Consider the following 26,336-nt stretch of genomic DNA (forward strand, 5'->3'; position numbering starts at 1 on the left):
AACCTATGAATTAGAACTCTTAAGTTTTTATCATTGAGCATTTATGTTTAACCCTTTATAGTCACCTCAACTTCTAGAAATTGATAATAATATTATGGATTCATTAGGTGTAATCACTCAAAAGCAAGCTTTTCTTGCAGTTGTAGATACTTTATGGTCTATGAAATTCTGACTACATAATCTTACACTAGTCAGAAAGTTGTCTTGATTGAATTATGTGGTTTAATAATTAAAGTGAAACCAAATAATTCTTAATCAAACATATATTTGTTCATTTTCATACACATACACACAAACACAAGACACATACAAGTAGCACTGGGTGAAATGTATATACATTGAGACATTAGACATTATAAAAATTTAAGTGACCTGAGTCCCTTCCTCTTGTTTCCCTTGTTGTCATGGGAACATGCCCCTCTCAAAAGACAGCCCAGGAGAGTAATTTCATTGGCTTGTTACTGAGGAGGAGTATAAAGATCCCCCACATAAAATTCAACAGCCACTTTAGTTAACTTGGTACAGGAACCAAGACATTTTATATAAAAACTTCAAGGAGGTAATATTTTTATGTTGAGTACTTTATTAAAAACATTGCTACTCTAATAATTTTATAATTTTTAATTTATTTAGGATAGAGCATAAAAATTCTTGAAACTCTCAATCATTCTAAAGTAAAGCATTAGAATGTATATCAATTTCTTGTATTTTTGGTTGTAAGCCTAGCTTTTAATGGCTGAACCACCTCCAGATCAGATAGAGAGCTGATATCCAAATATCTAAAGAACCTAAGGATCTATACCTCAACAAATCAAATGATCTAATTTTGAAAATAGAGTACAGATTTAAACAGAGAATTCTCATCAGAGGAATTCCTAATGTTAGCCAAAGAACTTAAAAAAATATTCTGGATTCTTAACCATCAGAGAAATGCAAGTCCAAATGACTCAGCAGCTTTATTAATAATAGCTAGAAGCAGGAAACAAAGTAAATGTTCAACCAAAGAATAGAAAAAGAAAATATCATGTATGTACACAATGAAGTATTACTTAGCTACTTAAAACAATGGCATCATGAAATTTGCAGGCAAATAGATGAAACTGGAAAAGAGAATCCTGAGTGAAGTAACCCAGACCCAGAAAGACAAACATGGTATGTACATACTTATAAGTAAATGTTAGCCTTAAAGTAAAGAATAATCATGCTACAATGCAGACTCAAAGATGCTAAATAATAATGAGGGCTCTTAGGGGTATGAGTGAATCAGACTGAGACACAGAGCATGAGGGAGAAGGACAGAGATGACTGTGGTTAGGTGGACATGGGGATGGGAACAGGAGGTATCAGATGGGAAGAGGTCTAAGGGAGAGTGTACTGGAATTGAGGAAGAGGGCACATCTCTGGTAAGAGCTAAAAGCTTAGGCCAATAGAAACTCCCATGACTCTATGAGGGTGGTCTTAGATAAGACTTGGAGCAATGGGGTATATGGAGCCTGAACAGGCCCTCTCCTGTAATTAGGCAAGGCTTCCAATGGAGGGATTCCAATGGAGGGACATAAACCAAGGCATAAAACTACAATTTGCTTTCTACATCCACAAGATGTGCTGGAGTAAAGATGAAGCAGAGACTGAAGGAATGCCCAACCATTCCAGCTCATGACCCATGTAATGAGAAGGAGCCTACCCTGTTAAAGATATTTTCCCATACTTCCAGTCAAGCCTAGCATCATGGACTGTCATCTGAAAGGCTTCTCTCAGCAAATTATGGGAGCAGATGTATAGACCCACAGCCAAATATTAGGCAGAGCTTGGGGAATCCAGCAGAAGAAGGGAGGATTATAGGAGCCAAAAGGATCAAGGACAAGAAAACCTACAGAATCAACTAACCTGAGCCCATAGGGGCTCACAGAGACTGAATTGCTAACCCAAAAGCATACATAAGACTAACAGCTCTCCAAATGCATTTTACAGTTGTGCAGCTGGGTCTTCATGTGGGACTCAAGTGGTAACTGTTTGTGCCTTTGTTTCCTACTTTTGGGGCCCTTTCCCCTAACTGTGCTGCACCTTCTAGCCTCAATAGGAGATGTGCCTTGTCTTACTGCAAATTTACATGCCAAGGTTGGTTGATAGCCATAGGAGGCTCCACTTTTCTGAAGAAAATGAAAGGAGGAGTAGATTGGAAAGTAAATGGGGGGAACTGCTGTGGTAAATATATAAAGTGAATTAATTAATTCACTAATAAATTAATTAACTAAAATGCATATTAATCTCAAAACACATTAGAGCCTTTGCTTTATTCCATCTGCTTTTTTCCACTTTTTAAGCTTTCAGCTTGGGAATTTTCCAATATTGAGCACAAAATACAAACTCTAATATTTCAGGTCTATTTAGTGTCCAGCATTAGCTATTAAAATGGACTCTAAAGCTTCATATTTGAAGTATTGAAAGCCCTTGAAAAGCTTTTACCTGCAATGACTTTAAATTCTTTGAAAATAAGGTCACTTTTAGTTATAATTCAAGAACTTTCAGTTGATAACAGTTCAAAGTAGTAGGAATATAAAAAGGATAATGAAAAAAGGAAGTAAGACAGCAGTTAAATTATATTTCCACCCTAATTATAGTACGAGACTTAAACACTGCAGAACAAGTTAGTGACAATGATTTATTATATATGGCATAAAGTCTTAACATTCATAGTTCAGGCAGTATATTCTGGACTAGGTTCAATTTATTCATTTCCATCTATATCTTTCTGATGTTGAGATTTGAAGAAAAATCAATCACTGAGTTACTGCAAAGATTAATAGCTACAAATCTGTGAAGAAATAAACAAATTTGTTCCTCTAACTGGTGCAAAATTGATTTAGGGAATAATGATGCATAACCACAGAGCAAAACTTGGGTGTGGCTGAAGAAAACAAAACGTAAAAAAAAAGTTAAATTATAAATAAATTATTAAGTCTTTAGTTTTTGAGGCACAATGATGCAATAACATATTTTAATTTATTCAGAAGCTTATTAAGTTGCTTAAGGATTACAGTAAAAAAATAGTTTGATCAAAAAAGCCATCAAATTATTTATTGTTACTTCTAAAATATGCTTTGAACGTGGGATTATTATTATTAAGCCAACAGGATATAATTTAAATATTTTCAGATTCTCCTTAATATTTCTCTAAAATATATTCTCTGAATATATTCTCTTAAACATTTTTTTGATTTCTTTCTTTGATGTAATTGTGAGACAGTTTTTTATTAATTATAAGGATAATTAATTGTACAACTAAACATTACAGTGTAGCTTCATGCGTTTATAAATATCTTTTGACAATTTTTATTTTACTATTGATTATTACATAAACTGTCAAAAATAGCTTAATCTGGTAGTACAAGTTAAAGAGGCTAGGACTCCTTTTAGTTGATAAGCCAGTGATGTGAAAGACATTATTCAAGTGTGAGAAGAGAAATAGCATGAATGAGTCAGAAGGGACCAGAGAGGTGACTTCAAAGTCAAAATTCCCATAGTCTTTACAGTCTATTAATAAGACAGATACTGGCGATTTAAAAAAAGAATGTGTGTTTATTTAAGGAAATGCACCCAGTTGTTCTTCTAAGGCAGTTTCAAGTTCACTAGGATGTCAAAAATGTCATCTAATATAAAATATGATAAGTAACCTCAAGCATAAAACATTATCAAAATTTATTCTGCACACTATACAAAATTTAAAAGAATGCATAGAGATACTATCTTTACCTGCAATCCAGACAAAATTCTGTATGTAACAGAAGGCTGATGATAAGAAACAGAAGATACAATGCAGCAATATGTGACCTAAAGGTGTTAGAAACTCTAAAGTCAGGCTGAAAGTAGATTCTGCAGGTACTATAAATTCTGTAGTTTCTGTAATAGAAATGAGAAAACAAAACTAAACTCACAGTTTATATTAAATAATTCAATGGTTCTGCAGCAAGAAGCAAGCCACCGTGCATACTGAAACACTGAATTGATTGCTACAGAATATGTCACTTTTTCTCAGTCTTAGAACCCTGCATTGTTAGCAGAGAAAACATCAGGAAGCACCCAGGGTCCTCTGTGCACTTGTATCTGTATTGTGTATATGTGACTGTGACTTAATATGTGTCTGTGTATGTAGAAGAAAGTATGTATGTGTGAGTGTAAGTATATGTGTGTGAGGGTATTTGAGTGTGTATGTGAATATGTGTGAGTGTGTATGTATATGAGGGTACATGAGGGATGTGTATATGAGAGTATGTGTATATGAGTGAGTATGTTTGCATATAAGTGTGAGTGTATGTGAGTGAGTTTGTGTATGTTTGTGTGTGTCTGTGTGTGTGAGTGTAGGGGTATGCACGTGAGAGAGTGTGTGTGTATTGTATAAGTAAATGTGAGTCTGAGTGTGTGTGAATGTTTATTTGAGTGTGGGTATGTTTGTGTGAGCATGTATGTGAATATATATTTGTGTGTGTGAGTGAGTAGGAAGTGTATGTAAGAGTGTTTGTGTGTGTGTGTGTGTGTGTGTGTGTGTGTGTGTGACACTGAGAAAGATTTGCTTAGTTCCATATGCTTTGAAAATTAAGGATTTGGTCAAACATCACATTCATGTTGCCTTTTGAAGTGAATCTCTCACTTTCTTTGGAGCACACATAGAGTTTTACTAATACACACGGGATATTTTTGGACTTCTTCCTAAAACTCAAAAATAATAATAAAACATTTTTTAAAATTTCAATGAAAATTATAAGTAATAGACTTTTAAATTATGCTTTAGTTACATGCTTGATCATTTTTGTTACAGAAATTATATCATTCATGTGTAAGTTTTAAAACAATGATTTGTATATAGTAAAATCTGGTATTATGATGAATTTAATTTTTATCATTTTGAAACTAATTTTCTTGTAACTATTTTATTTTCTATTTGGATGTTAAAATGTTACAAATCATATAATGTTAAAACTTGAACTTAACAAAGATATTTTAAGTTTAGCAGGTAAAGAGTTTGTAATTTTCTGATTATTTTCAAAACTTACATTACATGCAAATAAAAGCTATTTAATCTATATTAAACAATACACTTTGAATTTCCTCATCATATCTTAACCTTAAAAAAACATATTACACAAGTACATATTTTATACTATTTCAAGTTGTAATATTCAGACAAATTTTATGTTTTTTACCTTTAGTCTCTTTTGTCTCTCTCTGTCTCTGCCTCTGTTTTTCTCTCTGTTTGTCAGTCTGTCTCTGTCTATCTCTCAGTGCCTCTTGGTTTCTCTTAGATTCTCTCTCTCCTTCTCTGTCTTTCTCCCTTTCTCTCTCTCTCTCTCTTACACACACACACGCACACACACACTCACACGCAGGCACGCGCACACACACACACACTCGCACGCACATGCACACACACACACACAAACACACACACACACACACTTTCTCTCCTGCCTTGTATTGCTCACTTTTATGATAGCTGGTAATCAGATATAACCATTTTGACTTAGTAAAACAACTTCATATAGCTCAAAAAATAGATGTTCTTCAACTTATAATTATATGAGTTCATGCTGTTTGTTTGCTTGGTTTGGGAAGGGATCTCATATAACCCAGGCTGGTTTCAATTTCTTCTGTGTTGCAGATATTGGTGTTAAATTCCTGATCCTCTTGTTTCCGTCTCCTCAATGCTAGATTACAAGTATGTACCACCACATCAATCTTCAAATAATATATATTAAAAAAATCATATTGTAAAAAGGGCAGAAATGGACATAAAATAATAGTTTTCTGTAGTAAGATATACAGTCCTTTGAGAATATCTAAGAGTCGTAGAGCTGGATTATAATAAACATTAAATATTAGTCTTTTATCACACAACTTAGATCTTGAGTTCATAGCAATGATACAGTTTTTAATTTCTACCTTGTAAGATGTTTACAAACGTTTTAATTCTCCAACCACCCAGTTAAACCTTCATGTACAAAAAGGCTCTGCTTCTTTATTGAAATTTAAGTGAAGTGGCTGATTGCTTTCTGTTTACTTTTTTTTCATTTCCTTTGGACAGATCCATTTGAAATCAGTCAGTCATGACAGACTATAAGACACAAGCCAAGCCAGAAATGATACAATGCTTCCTGCTTTAGATTAGACACCAGAAGAACTTCTGAAAACACATTCCTAATCACTAGTGAAGTTTTGGTTTATTGAGAAACTGAAATTGGAGTGCTGGAGTTGCAAAAGTCTTTCTTTGCAACCTTGAATTTACTTCTAACAGGATCATATGGAGGGCATATTTGTAATGTTTAGAGAAATCTACACTTTAATCTTTGATTTCTATAGTGGATTTGCAAGTTTAAATTCCCACCAGCAGGAGATATGTGTTTCCTTTTCCCAACATTTATTCCTTCATCTTTGTCATTTGTGTCTCTCATATTGTCCATCGTGACTAAGATGAGATGAAATTTCAAAATTATTTGCATTTCTTTGATGGTTAAATGTGTTGAACGTTTAAAATATTTTAAATTTAATTTTTACTTTAAATATTTAAGTGTTCAGCTAGTGTTGTTTCATGTAATAAATGGAAACAGTCTAGACTTTACCAACTAGTAAATGAATAATGAACATGTGAAATGTTACTCATCTGTCAAGAAAAAGAAAAAAGTTGATATTCACGGGTAAACAGATACAGTCAGAAATAGTCATTATTAGCATTGTAATCCAGATGCAGAAAATAAACTTCCACTAGTTTTCTCTCATTTATAGATGTTACTCATCAATCTTCCAATATCTATATTCACTTTGAAATACCACTACAGGTCAAAAATTTCATAAGGGAACTTGGTGGAGAAGGGCTTTCGAAAGTGGGGAGGTAGAATGCAATGGTATAAAAGGTTAAGGTGGAATAACAACAATAAGGGTTAAATGGGGAGGACCTGGGGGACATGGAAGAGTATAGAATAGGAGGGGGAATAACTAACACTAAAGGTCTTTCGAAAATGGTATGTGGATATGTACTAGTAGAGAATGTCACTAAACAAATAGACATGTAAAAAGTTATTGTACAGTCATGAATAATACCCCAATTAGACACCTCATGTATCAAATAAAAAACACAGTGTCAGGAATGGGTTAATACTGTTGGAGTGTTCTAATATGGTCCCATAGACCCAAAGCATCACCAGATACACTCAGCACAATTGGCTCCTTTATAGAACTTTATGGTTGGACTTTATTGCTGAAGAAAACACATTACTTGAATCACAGAGTTAAGTTAAGCGCTGGTATTTATTTGGGAGCTTTATCCTTACTGGGTGATAGGTACTATGCATAAAACAAAGAGGAAAGGTAGTCATCCATGACATCAACCTGTAAATCGACAGGCTACAATGACTTCTCTGACGAGATGTGCCTACTGGCACCAATGTCATGGTACTAACCAGCCACTTTCTGATTGGCTCTAATGCTTGCTCCGTTAGATAGATGGGACTCATCTTTAGCACTGTTGAAGAGCTCAAGAAACTGCCATTAAAGAGGTTATAGGCTTTATAAGAGAACCCAATATTTTAATTATGGTAATTGGATGTAATATTAAAATTAATCCTAATGTTTTATTTCTATACCCACAAATAAGAGCATTCCTCAATGCTCATCAGTGACGCTTATTCATGCAGTAGCAGGCAAGCGACTCTAGACTGGTCAACATGCATAATAAGAAACTATAGTATGATCAACCCTAAATGTGACATTCATATCACATCTGTCCTCCAAAGCTCAAAATTCTTCTCAGCATAGAGTGCAGAAAAATTAAAAATAAGCCATGGTGGGTAAAAAAAAAAATACTTTTTGAGCTTAATAGGACAATTGAATATATGAAATTATAGTAATTTCTGTAGTATACACAGTACCTGTGTAGGCTAAAACAGAATGGAGAAGTTAGGCATGAATTTTTACTAGTTGAGTATCTTTCAGGCTTTGTTATCTTCTGGGAGTGAGAGTCACTCTAATGATAAGATTGTGTAATTCCCCCCATAGATTGATCAGATGCCAAGCAAGGGAGACTGAACTCTCAAAACTAGTTTATCAACAAACTGATCTCAATGAGGAGCAAGAAAAAAAGAAAAAAGAGAAGAAACCCAGAACAGGGTGGAAAGGGAGTGAAGTGTGGGGAGAGTGTTTACGATGGAAGTTGAGAGACAGATGAATATATGCAAAATATATTCTATAAAATTATAAGCAAGTACTAAAAAAGCATTGTTTTAAAAGAAGAAAGTTGCTTTCTGACTTTCCAAATGTGGTGGTCTGATAGGAATGACTCTTATATGGTTATATATTTAAATATTAGGGAGAGGCACTACTTGAGATAGATTAGGACTTGGTACCTTGTTGGAGTAGTTGTGGCCTTGTTGAAGGAAGTGTGTAACTGGGGATGAGATTTGGGGATTCAAACGCCTAAGCCAGGATTTGTTCCTGCTGCCTATAGATCTGGCTATAGAACTCTCAGCCACCATGTCTGCCGTAATGCTGCCATGATAATAATGAATTAAACCTATGAAACTGTAAACAGGACTAAATTAATTTGTTTTATTTTTCAGAGTTGTTATAGTCATAGTGTCCCTTCACAGAAATCAAAACCCTAACTAAGATAGAAGTTTGTACAGGGAATGGAATATTGCTGTGACAATCCTAACTGTGTTGCTTGTTGTCAGAATGTGGACTTTTGAACTTTGGATTAGAAAACAGGGTTTATTGGACCATTATACTAGGACTGTGAAAGACACTGCTGACAAAAGCAATGTAGACTCTGATATAGTGGCTCAATATCAGCATAAGGATTGTTCTTCTGATATTTTGACAAATAAAGTGACCACTTTCTGCCCTTCTCCCCTCTCCAACAATATCTCCCTGAGGATAAGTTGAGTAAATCATACTTTTGGATTTTTGACATTGACAGAGGAGATTTTTAAGACAGCCTAGTATTAACTGTGCAGGGTGGTTACTGCCTCTCATATGTAGATCTATTATGAAAAGTATCAAGCTGAGAAAAAAAAAATACAAAATGAACAAAAGGAGGACCAGCAATTGTAAAGGAGCTAAATCCAAAGCTCAAGGAGATAAAAAAAAAAAAAAAGGTTAAAGAAAAGCCTGATGCTTAGTGGAATAAAGGTGGTGACCTCAGAGGAAGACCCCACCCAGTTAGCTCTTTGTGGATAGAATAAAAAAAAGTCATTGAAAATAGAAAGCTGATGAAAACATATTTGAATGAGGGGGTCATGTTCTAAACCCATCAAGCTTTAGATCTTGGCAGTTTCAGACTCTTGTTTTTGACTTGAGTCAAGAATACAAGAAAGGGGTTAAGGAATATCCTTCCATATGTAAGGAAAGCTGCTGAGACCAGATGTGGGTCATTGGTGTTGACTGGATGGCTTTTGTCTTAACTTGACAGAAACCAGAGTCATCAGAGAGAAAAGGCCTCATATTCAGCTGTGAAGCTTTTTCTCAATTAGTGATCAATGGGGGAGGATCCAGCCTATTTTGAGTGTTGCTATCACTGGAATGATGGTCCAGCTTCTTATAAAAAGTCAGGGGAAGCAAAGTAATTAGCAGCAGTCCCCCAATGGTCTCTGCATCTGTTCTTGCCTCCATATTTCTCCCATGTTTGAGTTCCTGACTTCCTTTGTTAATCACAATGTGAAAGTTTAACTGAATAAAACCTTTCCTCCTTAACTTGCTTTTGGGTCATGACATTTAACTACAGCAATAGAAACCCTAAGACAGGTATCTGAGCATGGAGGCCAAGAAAAACCTTTGCATAGAGCTGTGAAGGTGAAGAATGGTTTGCCTTAGAAATCTTGGGATGTTGGAGATTCCAGAGGTATCAAATATCAGCTGAGGAAAGCGGAAGCCTAGATGGGAAGTAGCCTAAGAAACAGAAGTATTTTGCAGTCTACAAAGCTGAAAGGAGTTGAAAATCTGAAGAGCCCCTTTACATCAATCAGATCTAGAGATGTAGAGTTTGGAGATTGCCTTCACATTTTAGGTCTTGCTTTGGTGCAGTATTTCCTTACTGTGCTTCTTTATTCCCTTTTGGAATGGAAGTATGTATTCTGTGCCACTATATGTTGAAAGTATGTGATCTGCTTTTTCATTTAGATTTTACAGGAGGTTACAGTTAAGAGTCATGGAAGAGATTTTGAACACTGGATATTTAAATAATGTTGAGATTGCAATAGATTATGGGAACATTTAAAGTTAAAATGGATATATTTTGCATTACGATATGGTGTCTAAGTCAATGTTACTATTGCTGTAAGTAAAACACCATGATCATGACAATTCTTATAAAGAAAAGCATTTAATTGGTGCTGGATTATAGGTTCAGATGTTTAATTATTATGATGGTTGGGAGGTTGATGGTATGCAGGGAAACATGGTAGCTGAGAGTTCTACATCCATGTCTACAGACTAGGGAAAAAGAGAGCCAAAGGGCCTGGCTTTAGCTTTTGAAACCCAAAGCCAACCCTTAGTAACAAACTTCCTTCAGTAATGCTACAACTTCTCTAACCAGATCATACCTCCTAATAGTGTCACTCCCTATTTGCCTATGAAGGCAAATTTCATTCAAACCACCACATATAAGCCTATGGGCACCAGGGATTGGAATACAGCAGTTTGAATAGGAATGGCCTCATAGGCTCATATGTTTGAATCATAATCTTTAGGAAGAGTTGATACTTGACAGATAGGAGGTGTTACCTTCTTGGAGTGGATGTAGCCCTATTGGAGAAAGTATGCCACCACCAAGAGTGGCCTGTGAGGTCTCAAAAGATGAAGCCAGGCCCAGTAGCTTTCTGTTTTTTTGTCTGGGAACCAGGATGTAGAATTTTCAACTATTATGTCTGCCTGCCCGCCACTATGCTTTCTGACATGAGCATAATAGATTATATCCCAGAAACTGTCAATAATCACCAATTAAAGGCTTTTTTGAAAGTAAGAGTTGCCATAGCCATGGTGTCTCTTCAAGGCAATAGAACACTAAGACAAAAAGGATAACACATACATAACCATACAATTTTACTTTTTGTCAATGCTTATTCTTCTGAATAGCCATCTTTTCTTATAAACTTAGAGTATACTTGCTCATGGAACCATTGTCTTTGAAATTCTAATTTATTATGCATTTTTAATAGGTGAGAATGATATGATGCACCACTGCATCATGCAAGGCTTTGACATGTGTATATACTGTGAATTGATGAATTGAGGCAAGTGATATGCCTATTCACACACATTTGTCATATCTTTGTAGTAAGATATTTGTAATCTACTCAAGATTTTTCAATCAATATAATAACTGTAGTCATCATGCTTTATAGTAGACCTTAATTTGTTCTTTCTATTTGAAATGGCATGACATTTTATTAACACCTCTGTCCTGACTGATATTTATCAACTCGATACAAATCTAGACATAGTTTGAAGCAAGGAATCTTAACTGAAAAAAAAAAGAAATCACTTTATATTGGCCTGTAGGCAAGTAGTTAGGGGATTTTCTTGATTAATAATGATAAGACAGTTTCTAGGCCACTGTGGATAGTGTCACTTTTTGGTAGATGGTCTTAAATTGCATATATATATATATATATATATATATATATATATATATATATATTTACATAAACACACACACACACGCACCTCTGCATGTTTCAGATTCAATTTCCTGTCTCCAGATTCTTGCCTTGAGTTCCTGCTCTAAATTCTCTTAGACATGGATTATTAGATGAGAATTGTAACTTGAAATAAACACACTCCTAATCAACTCATGGTTTATTACCACAGTACTATAACTCTAAAACACTTGCTCATTGTCTCTTGCAATGTTCTTGTAACCACCATAGTCATCTTTGCTTCTATAAGTTTAATATTTTGAACACACATATAATTGAGATCATTCAATATTTTTCTTATGCACAGTTTATTTCACTTGTCATAATGGCCCCCAAGTTTTGCTATATTATCATAAATAATAAAACTTGCCACTTCTTGAAGTAGTGTAATATTCTAGTTTATGTATATATCACATTGTCCCTTTCTGTGTGTACTTTTGTGTTGATGGAAACTTAAGCACATCTCTCCTACTATGAAGAGAAGAGTTTGAAATGAGGGAGTGCAATGAATATTCTAAGATAACTGGCTATATTATATATCTTGAATGTGTGTGTATGTGTGTGTGTGTGTGTGGTGTGAAACTGGTGGATTATCTATAGTTCTACTTTTTGTAAAATATCATCTCCAACCTGTTTTTTTGACTGCTGTAACCATGTGTATTTTTCTCCACACAGTTTGTTACTCCTATTTTGATAATTGTCATTTTAACAGCTGAAAGTTAATATCTTACTGTGGTTTTAATTTATATTTCTATTCTTATTGTTGATCATTTTTGCATATATTTATTATATGTTTGCATGTCTTTTTTCAGAAATTACTTTCTAGTTCCATCACTCACTTTTTTCAATTAGGTTATTTGGTCTCTTACTATGAGCTGTTTGAATTCCATACATATTTATGACATTAAGTAGTGTAGTTATTACTTGAGTGGAATAGAAAACAAACACATATCAGTGTACCAGCATATTTACCACAGAAATAATCCACATATTTATTGTTAACAGACTTTGACAAAGGTGCCAAGAACAAATAAAGGATAGAGGACAATATCTTTAATAAACAATGTTGGGAAAACTTAATTTATTTCCAGAATGAAACAAGACATTTATGTCTTGAGACTTTTATTATGTAACACAAAAAAGATCATATCAAATGAGTTAGAAAGTCCAGTGTAAGATCTGAATTGCTAAAACTAGAAGAAAACGGAAGAGAAAAAATTCTTGTCATTGTTTAGTTATAGATTCTTAGCATGACCACAAAAGTAAAGACAATAATAGAAAACCAGACAAATGAGATTGCTCTGATTTAAAAAGCAAAATAAAAAAGGAAAAAGAAAGAAAGAGAGAAAGAAAGAAAGAAAGAGATAAAAAGGAAAGAAAGAAAGAAAGAAAGAAAGAAAGAAAGAAAGAAAGAAAGAAAGAAAGAAAGAAAGAAAGGGAAATAAATCCACAGAGAAAGAGATAAACATGAATTGGGAGGACATATTTCTGAATGAGAGATTATAGCTTACTAAAGAGTTGAGCTGATTCCTGTATTTGCCAGCAATCTCATTTTGCCATGTGCTTAGTTTGTTTCATGTGGACAGTTTGTTCCTAGTAAATACACATGCATAATAGTTTTAACTATAATATTCTTTGAATAGATAAATTACATTCTGTGGAGACTTTGTACCTGAACACTTGGGGAAAGAGCCAATGTCATGATTTTCATGCAAATTTAGGAGTAAGTGCAGAATACAGTTTTAGAACTTAGGAAATTTAAAGAAGGTGTTGTGTGAGATTTGAGTTGTTTTTGGATAAGAGAAAGAAGAAAAATTACAAATTCAAAAATGCTTTCTTCTACAAGAGGGGTCTTTATTGAAGCATAGTTAAATAGAGAAAGAAAAAGAAGGAAGCGAGAAGGGTAGGGAGGGAGAGAGAAAGGGAAGAAAGAAGGGAGGGAGAGAGGAGAGAGAGTAAATCTGTGTTACTACAGGCATAATTAGCCACAGGCTAAAACCTGTAGCAGTATGTGATTAGGCACAAAGATTACTATATATATATTTGCACTTAAGGGAGATTATCAGTCAGCATTTGTACATCTGTAACATATGGTTGGCATCTACAGTCTCACTGTGCATACTCAAGAAACCATCTCAACCCTATCTACATATCTATATAGATATAATAATGCAGTTCCATGTAGGCATGTATAAAGCTCACATTCTCAATCCATACCAGTTAAAAAATTTATATTGACAGAAAAACAGGGATTGTTTCCTATGTCCCAGAGAAATTTCTGATGTCAGACCAGAATTCCCCAAAACACCAATACTAGAGAAATCAAGAATTGAATTTTATAGTATGCTCTGGAGAGCCTTAATCAACAAAGCCTCAAATCAATCAATGCTGTAATATAAACTTAAAAATATTTTAACATATCGATGATATCCTTAACTGAGTGTGTAACAGAAAGCAACAGTATTTGAGACATGAAATAATTTGAGGATTATTAGTTAATGAATTGCATAATCATCATAGTTAGAATGATATCACTAGTAATAAATTTTTTCAAATAATCTTTTTGTCTTGTTAGTGTATAATAAATCGTTTCACTAAATGATTTTGATAAACTCCTGTCTAAAACATAATTAAACAATAAATACAGAACTGGAGGTTAGGACAACCGCTTTCTAATAGTAGCAGAACACTACTGGCAAAAGTTCTGCATGACCCTAGATTGGAAGCAGGATTTTTGGAGCCTTTTAGTAACCAAGACAACTTATAACAGTTCTATCAAGTTACTACTTCAGTTTTTATTATACACTTTATTTGATAGGTAGGGTTAATATGCCAACAATATAAAGATATTAATAAGAATAACATTTCAAAGAATAAAAAATGTACTTAGTGAAATAATAACTTTTGACATCTGGGCATCTATAATTGCTTGTGAAGCATAAAGATTAAAAATTGACTTGCTTTTCTTTTTATGTGTGTGGGCATGTGTTTTGAGACAAGGATTTTAAATATTGCCCTGGCTGGGCTGTCTTGGATCTTACTCAGTAGAGCAGGCTGGCCTTGAACTTAAGAGATTTGCCTGCTTCTAACTCCCAAATGGAAAGATTAAACGTGTGAGGCACCACCAGTCAGCAAAAAGACCACTATTTTGATTTTTTTTAAAAAAAAGAAAGTAGTTTTCTGTATGCGTGTGTGTATTCTAGAAAGTTGCATCACACAATTCATATGAATACATTTAAATACTTATTCTTAAAATTTAGAAGATATACTCTATGTTTGTGTTTAGTTGAAAGTGAAATGTACTGGATTAAATTCTATTTTACTAGGTTTTTTTTATATTTGTCCTATATTTCTGATACTTTTTTACTTCACCTATTTCCTCTCATTTTGCTTTCAAAACCCCTGTCCTTCAGTTATTCTACATTCCTTAGAAACTTTCTCGCTTACGTTGTTCCAAGCATCTTTGCATACATCCTGGAACTTTGAAGAGTAAAGGAGAACTGCTCACTAAATCATTTCAGTTATTAGATACTGTCTTATGAAGACTGGCATTGCATAACTATATTGTACAAAGCAAGTATCTCACTCCAACTTCCAGAAATCCTTAATTTTTCCACAGCATATTTTCACATCACATGACTTTTTCTTTATCATCTTCCAGTGCACATCAAGGTATACATTGCTATAGCCTCCATACTACAATTATGTCTAAATAGTAATAACTGATTAAATTCAAATCTTTGAATGATCAAACTCCATTAAATAATTATGCATTAAGCTTGAACAGTTTTTTAAAAATGCCTCAATAGAAACAAAAGATGAGTAAAATAAAAAAATAATCTCCTATGTATAAGCCAAAAGGAAGAAACCACTATAAAAGCACAATATATCATCCAAAAGGACAAGAAAGTTAACCTGAAAATTATAGAGAACTAACTCAAATGAGATTTTGAGTGATGCTTTAAACAGAAAAGATATTTATCTGCAAATTCAAATGTATCAACAAGAAAAAGTACGGTCAAGAGATGAAGAGAGGAAGTGAGTGCCAATAAGGAAGTACATGTCCGAAGTAGAAGATACAGGCTTAATTCATGTTGAAATATGACCCACTGGTCTGAAAAAAAATAGACAATAGGTAGTTTCAGAAGGCAAATGATGAGACTATAACTATTATGTAAATGAGCAAGTTTATATTCATTTTCTAACAGTAATTTTCTATTTTTCTGAATATGAACTATTCTAAATACTGAATATATAAGATGTGCCTGTGATATAATTGTATTTTTACATAAAAGGTAAGGTACATATAGCAATCAGAAGTTTGGTACCAGCAAGTAATTTTTATCAATGAAGTACCCATATGTATTTAAGAGTTACTGGATAATGTTGTAATGAATGTTTTGATATATACATTCATTCTCTAAATATTATTTCTATATTTCCAAACAGATGACTTTTAAAAAGTCTAGTGCTCAATGCAAATTTTTATCTTTATTATCTCTAATACATTGTTATCTATAAATTGAGCAATATTATCTATAAATAAATTATTTCATTAAATTTATTTTAAGATTCAAGTAGTTACATACATGCATATATGTATGTACATATATGTTCCTAGGCATATACACATGTATCTTTCTTCACATAGCCAACATATATATTGATTCAAGGGTCCTTTGTAGTCTCTCTATGGTCAGTCATGAATCTAAAGCCTACATGCTTAGTACCACCTTGGTAGACAAGGAGAACCATTCAGTGAATGAGCTCAGATTTACAATGCAAGGCCTATGTGGTAGAGAAACCATGGGATAATAATGGAAGGCACTTTAGAAAACATCTTCCTGCAAATGTTACAGAAGTATTTGTATACTGCAAAAGTGAGCGGTAGAGAGCTCGGGTATTTATAAAGAACTACGGTGACTATTAGTCAGCTTCCAAAGTAACCACATTAATAATCCCATGGTATCTTAGGGTTTCTATTGCTGTGACAAAACACTATGGCCAAAAGACAAATTGGAGAGATAAGGATTTATTTGGCTTATACTTCCATATCACTCACTATTCATTATTGAAGGAAGTCAGGACAGGAACTCAAACAGGGTTGGAACCTGGAAGCAGTAGCTGATACAGAGGCCATGGAGGGTAGTGATTACTGGATTGCTCTTCATGGCTTGCTCAGCCTGTTTTCTTACAGCACCCAGGACCAGAAGCCCTGGTCTGGTACTACCCACAATGAGCTAGACCCTCCCCCATCAACTGCTAATTCAGAAAATTTCTTACAGCTAGATCGTATGTAGGCATTTTCTCATTTGAGGTTCCCTCCTCTCAGATAACTCTTACTTGTGTCAAGTTGACATAAGGCTGTCTATACACATGGTAAAGAGGATGAGGTAGATGAACCTACCAAAGTGTTCCATTAGCAATAACAAAATTAATCCTTGTTCCAAGTAAGTGCAAGATAAAGTATAACCATATTTGCAAACAGGTTATCCTGATATGAATATTCTCTGTAACATGCTAAGTGGATTCTACATTTATTTCACTCTGTGTTTCTAGAGCACTTTATTTTATTATATAAAAGTATTTCTGTATGTCTTTCAAAAGTCTCGCAAGATATTTTCTCAAGGTCTTCTGGAGTTTCAGTATGTGAGCTTACAGGTAATTGTTGTTTATATATAACATGAATTTTTCAAAATTTAAATTGTGTATTTTAACAAATAACCTTTGAGAAAACAATATAAAGCATAAAACTAAAAATTCATATATAATTAATGGCAGTTTCCTGGGAAAATTAATTTTTAAAAATGCATATTGAGCATTAGACTTTCTTAAAGGGGTCTCTCGCTTCTGCAAAAATCAGTACTTGACACATGCAAACATTTACAAAAAACATTCAGTAAATCATGTGTCTGAGAGCTAGTTTGTATTTGTGCAGTAAAAAGTTCATTGTAAGAACACTGAGGATGGGCATTTTCCAATGTAACTAACTGCTCTCCAGAATTAAGGAAAGACATGCACTAGTCACCTCTCCTCTTATGCAAAAATTATAACTGAGAATTGATTTAAGGTCCCACATGGATCATTATAGGTTTAATGCAAATTTTATTTCCAATTCTCTCTGCAAGATGCTTTGCTCTCCATTTTTCAAAGCTTTGAAACAATCACAAGAACCTGTCTTTTCCTTTTGGTAGTTAATTAAAAGAACATTGTATTATTTTACTGAGAAATATTTAGAAAATCTTAAGGAAAGAAGAAAATGAGAAAGTTGATGTACAGACTATTTTGATTTAAAAGAGACTACATTGTTTTCTACCAACAGGGAAATTTTTGTAAGTGTGCAATTATTGCCTTATTGCAGTACAATTGCTTTAGGAGAATATAATGCTTTTTACATGATAAAGCACATATATAAAAGATATGAGAAATAAAAGTGGTCTGAAAGTTGGTTATATAGTGATTCAGACACCTTCTATTATCATTGAATGAGAAACAATCATATCACATCCTTTTCTTCCAAATACTATTTGTGCAAGATAGAAATTCATCTAGGATTCTATTAGCTTTTATTGCTAGTCTTCTTATACATTTAATTTTATTATATCCATGGTGTCTGATATTGTACATTATTAGAAAATAGAAGCAGTTAATAGAACATAATGCAGTTAACTGATACAATTGAACATAAGTAACACCTTGGATATTTTTAAGCTACAGCATTTTAGTTCACCCTACTGTGTTCATGCCTGTATAATTATACATCTTCTAGTTTGTCTGCTGTAATTCACAATTTCCTCCTGCTGCTTAATCGCAGACTTTAGCAAGCACATTTTAGTAGGAGAAAAACTGAGTGTGATTTTTCTGTGAATCTTTTATTTGCTGTATGCATTAAGGCACTGATTATCCTCAAGGGGAAAAATGAGGGGGTGTATAAAAGATACAGGAACAGAGGTAGGAGAGGTTTCAATGGCATGCATAATTGAGATTCATTCTTGTAGGAGGAAATAACAAGGAAATTAATTATCAATATATTTGTAGACTTCAAACTAACCAGGTTTATGAAAAAAGTATATAACATGGCACAATATTATACCTTGAGTGAGACACTATCAAGGTGATATCCCCAGCACACAGGACTTTGAATGGCACATGAAACTTCTTTGAACAAGAACAATATTAGTTCTTAAGTCTAAAGTGAAAATAATACAAACACTAAATGATGAGAAACAACATTGTATTTCTATCAGGTTATGGACTTTTAACAGAGGAATAGCTGCTGGCAATCTTTCTGCTTTTGAAATAATTCTATAACATCTAAACACACTATATTGAAAAGTAAGAAAGCATAGATTTGAGTAAAGAATGAGATGCCAATACTGGAATGAGATGGTAAGCACAGTCAGCGATAGGCCATTTGCAGCTCACTGGTTCTATTTACTTTCCACAACAGGAAAGATAAAGCGAGAAAGTTTGACTTACTAGAGAAAGATGCAATTGAGACGGTTTCACCGGAGGTATATTGCCTTGCCACAGGCAGTTTTATTGTCAGTCTTTGATTTTCAGCTAAATCCTGAGGGTTTGGGCTTTATAATCATCTATGTTGTAGACTTAGCTTCATTCCCTTTAACTGAGAATAGGATCCTTAGTGAGGGTTAAAATGACTCATTTTAACCCTTTGAAATGCTGTTCACAGCAAATTATGTTACAAATATGCTCTGGACCAAGAAGTTTAGCAGTACATAGCCTGTTAAATATTCACCTTGTCATTCACAATTAAGTATCCCTCCTCCTCCGTTCTGAACTGCTTTATTTATTTCCCTTGAGATTTTGTAAATGAAGCTGGAGGTGTAATAGAAGTTTTACACTGGATTCCCAAACCTTTCAATAGACTTTCAAGAAAAAAAAATCATCACTCATAAAGAAGAGAAGAACTGTCCTGCACCCTGCATGAATGAAGGCTGCTGAGCTAGGCTGAAACTGCATTGGATCTGTTTCTCTGTTGATTTTGTAAACCTTTTCAAGGGTTACCATAGTAACAAGCAAATTATTCCCTCTCCCCTAACATTTTTCAAGCATGTAAGAGGGACAAAGATGAAGGTTAGGGTTAAAAGAGCTACAAAATCTCTCCTACTACCAGCATATATCAGAAGGAGTCATAATTAGCCTTTTAAGAAATCAAGTATGTTTCTCTCACCACACTCAAATGAGAAAGTTGGGTCTACTTACATCTCTGATGTCTGCGTTTGCTTCTGTACATGGTCATTCTGAAAAAGGAAATGCTGACTTTCTAAGAAGTAATTGGTTTGACCACGGAGACAAAGAGACGGGTTCTGCTCCTGCTTTGCAGTGAGGCTGTTGCTGGCTGACAGAAGGTAACCAGCAATCACACAGTGAAAGCCAGGGCAATACCATTCTCGTAAAATTACAGGGATGTGCCACTGCTTATAACTACTATGTTCAATGCAAATCTCCCAGAAAAAAAATTAGAATTTTCTAACACCCCAACCAATGTTAGTTAAGTTCTTTAATAAGATCTAGATTACTAAAATGTTGTGCTCGAAGCAATGTGAATAAAGAACAGATTCATATAGTTAGCAGGAGCAGTAACGCTGAAAATTACAGTGTGAAACATAAAGACCCTTGTACGGTATTTTCAAATATTAAAAGCTATCGTATGAGTTCACATATTCTTTGACCACTTGAAAATGATGAGATTTGCATTTTGTTATTCTTTCCTTATTTGCCCCCTTGTGAATGTTGTATATTTAAAGCAGTTATCACTTACCATGTTGCCTATTTCTTCAGCCAGTGTGTACTTTGACAATAAAGCAGACCTCTATGCCTAACATCCATAAAAGGAGGAGTACACTATTGGAACTTGGGCTCGAAAAGTACTTAATGCATGCTAGGAACTGTGCTGCTCCTTGCAGAAAGTTTTGCTACAACCTTCCATCTACCTTCAGCCTCATTTCAGTGCTCAGTCCTCTGCTCTGACAATACTGAGGTGAAACCTTACCTGAGCTGTTTAACTGTCTCCTAAGATGGAAAGTGTGGTGGCTGTGACTTCATGTGCAGTGTACTCTATTCAGATATGTACAACCATGGGAATCCAGCTCAATGAAATGACTGGCCCAGACACTCCTGCATGTTTGTGGCTGTAAAATAACATGTATGTATGTATGTTTGTTTGTTTTGTGGTTTTTGTCTGTTTGTTTGTTTTTACATTTAGGAGGACCCACATACAACAGTGGAACATTTCTTGGTAATGGGTCACCTAGATTATGTGTTAAGTTCTGCTTCGATTAGAGCACCAGAAATGGCAATGTTCAGCTGTCAAAATTTGTTTGTAGTAGAGAAATATCTTTGTGAGCATTAATAGGATTATTAGAGTGTAAAATCAATTTATATTCTAGTAATTACTATATTCCATAATTGGAGATGACAATAATGTCATCCAAATAGGTGTTCAATATTTTATACAGCATCCTCCACTTTTGACTAACTACACTCACTCTTCACCAAGGCTGTTAGAGACCACATTGTTCTATGTCCTCTCACACAACAGATGCTATCACTACCATACTTGTGTATTTTTATATAGTTTGGTATGTGTTCCATAACATTATTCCTGATTAGTTTTCTCAATAATATTTAGGAATCACCTGTGATTCTCCATATTATCTTGTTTTTGATGATCTTTTTACTGGTATACTTATTTCTTATCACAAAACTTTGTTTTCTTTAACAAGGAGTATCCAGAGATCAGACTGACAACTGACACAGAGTAGAACCTAACCAGTTACTTGCATAATATATCAACTTTAATAAATTATAAAGTCTATATAATTATAAATTTTCAATGAAGTCAGACAATATGCAAACACTGTAATGAATTTTTTAAATCAAATGCTCTCTTCATATCTATCTTTTGTTTCCTTGGATAACCCTAATGTTTTCTGATTTACATTAGCTGATGTATACTTAAGAGTTGTAAAAGTAAAGTTTAGCTTTGTGGAAACAAATTCATATTAAATAGACAATAACTCCTTTACAAACATAATTAACTCCTTTCCTAGAAGCAAGAGCATATACATGGCTGGCCATAGCAAACTGTTTTAATACAACAAATATAGAAAATATTTTCCCAATATATATATAATATAAATATAATATAAAGAAGAAAAGAGTTAGTGATTATTACATACTGATAGCCTAATATTACAAGGATGTACATGTCTGTAAGTTTAGAATTCCTATAGGATTTTGTATAGTCAAAATGACAATTTCCTCTGTTTACAATAATACTTCTTCATTTTCTACCATTAATTTCAACTTGAACAGTTTTTATGCAGACTAATTAATTTATGTAGGTTTCTTCACATATGAAAAGCAAGTTGTCCCACCATCATTATAGCTATAAAAGCAATTATATCTTATATGTTCACCTATGACTGGCAGTTCTTTCTTTTTACATTTTTTATTGAATATTTCATTTCCATTTTGGATGTTAATCCCTTTCCCCATTTCTACCCACCCAGTAACCCCTATCCCATCTCCCCTCCTCCTGCTTCTATCAGGATGTGCCCCTACCAACACACTCCCACCTCCCCACCCTCAAATTCCCCCACACTGGGGCATCGAGCCTTCACAGGACCAAGGACCTGCTCTCTCACCTATGTAGGCCCTACAAGGCCATTCTCCCCCACATATACAGCTGGAGCCATGGGTGCTTCCCTGTGTGCTCCCAGGCTAGTGGTTTAGACTTCAGAGCTCTGTTTGGTTGCTATTGTTGCTCTCCTCATGAGGCCACAAACTCTTTCAGCTCCTTCAATCTTCTCTAACTTCTCCATTAGGAACCCCATGGTCAGATCAATGGTTAGCTGTTAGCATCCACCTTTGTCAAACTCTGGCAAACATCTAAGGAGACAGGTTCCTGTCAGCATGCACTTCCTGGCAACCACATCAGAATCTACCATTCCTGACTGCACATGGGAGAGATACCCAGGTGAAGCAGTCTCCAGACAACCCCTTCTTCATTTTCTGTCCCACACTTTGTCTTCATATTTGCTCCCTTAGGTATTTTGTTACTCCTTCTAAGAAGGACAGAAGCACCCACACTTTGGTCTTTCTTCTTCATGATCTTCACATGGTCTGTGAGTTGTATCTTGGGTATTGTGAGATTTTGGGCTAATATCTAATTATCAGTGAATGCATACCATGTGTGTTCTTTGTGATTGGTCTACCTCACTCAGGATGATATTTTCTAGTTCCATTCATTTGCCTAAAAATTTCATAAATTCATTGCTTTTAATAGCCAAGTAATAATCTGTTGTGTAAATGTACCACATTTTCTGTATCCATTCCTCTGTTAAATGATATCTGTTTCTTTCCAGTTTCTGGTTATTATAAATAAGGCTGCTATGAACATAGTGGAGCATATGTCCTTGTTATATGTTGGAGAATTTCCTGGGTTTATGCCCAGGAGTGGTAGAGCTGGGTCCTTAGGTAATGCTATGTTCAATTTTCTGAGGAACCATCAGATTGATTTCCAGAATGGTTGTACCAGCGTGTAGTCTCACCAACAATGGAGGAGTGTTCCTCTTTCTCCACATCCTTGCCAGCATCTGATATCATCTGAGTTTTTTATCTTAGCCATTCTGACTGGTGTGAGGTGGAATCTCAGGATTGTTTTCATTTGCATTTCCCTGATGACTAAGGATGCTGAACATTTCTTTATGTGTTTCTCGGCCATTCGAGTTTCCTCAGTTGAGAATTCTTTGTTTAGATCTGTACCCCATTTTTATTAGGGTTATTTGGTTGTCTCATGTCTAGTTTCTTGAGTTCTTTGTATATATTGGATATTAGTCCTCTATCACATGTAGGATTGGTAAAGACCTTTTCCCAATATGTTGGTTGCCGTTTTGTTTTCTTGACACTATACTTTGCCTTATAAGAGATTTGCAATTTTATGAGGTGCCATTTGTCAATTCTTGATCTTAGAGCCATTGGTGTTCTATTCAGGAACTTTTCCCCTGTGCCCAGGTTTTTGAGGTTCTTCCCCACCTTCACTTCTATTAGTTTCAGTATATCTGGATTTATGTGACGTTCCTTTATCCACTTGAATTTGAACTTTGTACAATGGACTGATTTGCATTCTTCTACATGCTGACCTCCAGTTGAACCAGCACCATTTGTTGAAAGTGCTGACCTTTTTCCACTGGACATTTTAGTTCCTTTGTCAAAGATCAAGTGACCATAAGTGTGTGGGTTCATTTCTGGGTCTTCAGTTCTATTCCATTCATCTTCTTGTCTGTCTCTGTACCAATACCATGTAGTTTTTATCACTATTGCTCTGCAGTACAGCTTGAGGTCAGGGATAGTGATTCTTCCAGAAGTTCTTTTATTGTTGAGAATAGTTCTCACTATCATTGTTTTTTTGTTATTCCAAATGAATTTGCAAATTGCTTTTTGTAAGTCTGTGAAGAAATGAATTGGAATTTTGATGGGTATTGCATTGAATCTGTAGATTGCTTTTGGCAAGATGGCCATTTGTACTATATTTATCCTGCCAATCCATGATCATGGGAGATCTTTTCATCTTCTGAGATTCTCTTCAATTTCTTTCTTCAGAGACATGAAGTTATTGTCATAAAAATCTTTCACTTGCTAGGTTAAGATTCACACCAAGGTATTTTATATTATTTGTGACTATTGTGAAGGGTGTCATTTCCCTAATTTCTTTCTCAGGAATTTTATCCTTCTAGTAGAGGAAGGCTACTGATTTGTTTGAGTTGATTTTATATCCAGCCACTTTGCTGAAGTTGTTTATAATGTTTAAGAGTTCTCTGGTGGAAGCGACTTAAGTATACAATCATATCGTTTGCAAATAGTGATATTTTGACTTCTTTCTTTCCTATTTCTATCCCTTTGACTTCCTTTTGTTGTCTAATTGCTCTAGCTAGGACTTCAAGTACTATATTGAATAAATAGGGAGATAGTAGGCAGCCTTGATTAGTCCCTGAATTTAATGGGATTGCTTCAGGTTTCTCTCTATTTAGCTCGACGTTGGCTATTGGTGTGCTGTTTATTGATTTTATTATGTTTAGGTATAGGGTTTGAATTCCTGATCTTTTGAAGACTTTTACCATGAAGGGATGTTGAATTTTGTCAAGTGCTTTCTCAGCATCTAGTGAGATGATCATGTATTTTTTTTTCCTTTGAGTTTGTTTATATAGTGGATTACAGTGATGGATTTCCGAATATTGAACCATCCCTGCATTCCTGGGATAAAGACTACTTGATCATGATGGATGATTGTTTTGATGTGTTCTTGGATTCAGTTTGTGAGAATTCTATTGAGTATGTTTGCATCAATATTTATAAAGGAGATTGGTCTAAAGTTTCTTTCTTTTTGTGTCTTTCTGTGGTTTAGGTATGCGTGTAAATATGGCTTCATTGAACTAATTGAGGAGTGTTCCTTCTGTTTCTATTTTGTGGTATTGGAGAATTCCAAGAGAATTGGTATTAGGTGTTTCTTGAAGGTCTGCCAGAATTCTGTACTAAAACCATCTGGGCCTAGGCTTTTTTTGGTGGGGAGACTTTGAATGACTGTTACTATTTTTTTTAAGGGTTTATGGGACTGATTAGATGGTTTATCTGCTCCTGATTTAACTTTGGTACCTCATATCTGTCTAGAAAATTGTCCATTTCTTCCAAATTTTTCAGTTTTGTTGAAACTGTCATAGTAGGATCTGATGATTTTTTAAATTTCCTCAGTTTCTGTTGTTATGTCTGATTTAAGTTCTGATTTTGGTAATGTATATACTGTCTCTGTGCCCTCTGGTTAGCCTGGCTAAGGGTTTATCTATCTTGTTTATTTTCTCAAAGAACCAGCTCCTGGTTTTGTTGGTACTTTGTATAGGTTTTTGTTTGTTTGTTTGTATTTTGTTTTGTTTCTACAAACAAAAAATGGTTGGTTTCAGCCCTGAGTTTGATTATTTCCTGCTGTCTACTTGTCTTTGGTGTATTTGCTTCTTTTTGTTCTAGAGCTTTCAGGTGTGCTGTCAAGCTGCTGGTGTATGTTCTCTCCAGTTTCTTTTTGTAGACACTTAGAGCTCTGAGATTTCCTCTTAGCACTGCTTTCATTGTGTCCCATAAGTTTTGGTATGACTAGCCTTCATTTTCATTAAATTCTAAAAAGTCTTTAATTTTTTTTCTTTGTTTCTTTCCTGACCATGTTATCACTGAGTAGAGTGTTATTCAGTTTCCACATGAATGTGGGCTTTCCATTGTTTTTTGTCATTATTGAAGACCAGAAGTCCATGGTAATCTGATAGGAGGCATGTGATTATTTCAATTTTCTTGTATCTGTTGAGGCCTGGTTTTTGACCAAATTTATAGTCTGTTTTGGAGAGGGCATCATGAGGTGCTGAGAAGATGGTATATTCTTTTGTTTTAGGATAAAATGTTCTATAGATATCTGTTAAATCTTTTGGTTCATAACTTCTGTTAATTTCACTGTGTCTCTATTTAGTTTCTGTTTCCATGATCTGTCTATTGCTGACAGTGGGGTGTTGAAATACCCTAGTATTATTGTGTGAGGTACAATGTGTGCTTTGAGCTTTAGTAAAGTTTCTTTTATGAATGTGGGTGCCC

General features: G+C 34.5%; 1 protein-coding gene across 7 annotated transcripts in view; it reads right to left on the minus strand.

Moving 5' to 3' along the window:
- The window catches only part of Ralyl (RALY RNA binding protein like), a 677,304-nt gene that overhangs the window by 209,924 nt on the left and 441,044 nt on the right, over positions 1-26,336 (minus strand). Inside the window, exon 1 of one of the 7 annotated variants that reach the window (XM_034517322.2) lies at positions 19,908-20,054. The exons of the other annotated variants lie outside the window; for them this stretch is intronic. Within the exon in view, the coding sequence (XP_034373213.1) occupies positions 19,908-19,944 (37 nt within the window). The 5' untranslated portion in view covers positions 19,945-20,054. Of the gene's footprint in view, positions 1-19,907; positions 20,055-26,336 lie in introns of those variants that run through there. 7 annotated transcript variants of the gene reach the window in all.

This window comes from Arvicanthis niloticus, chromosome 13, assembly GCF_011762505.2.
Source record: "Arvicanthis niloticus isolate mArvNil1 chromosome 13, mArvNil1.pat.X, whole genome shotgun sequence".
Lineage (NCBI taxonomy): Eukaryota > Metazoa > Chordata > Mammalia > Rodentia > Muridae > Arvicanthis > Arvicanthis niloticus.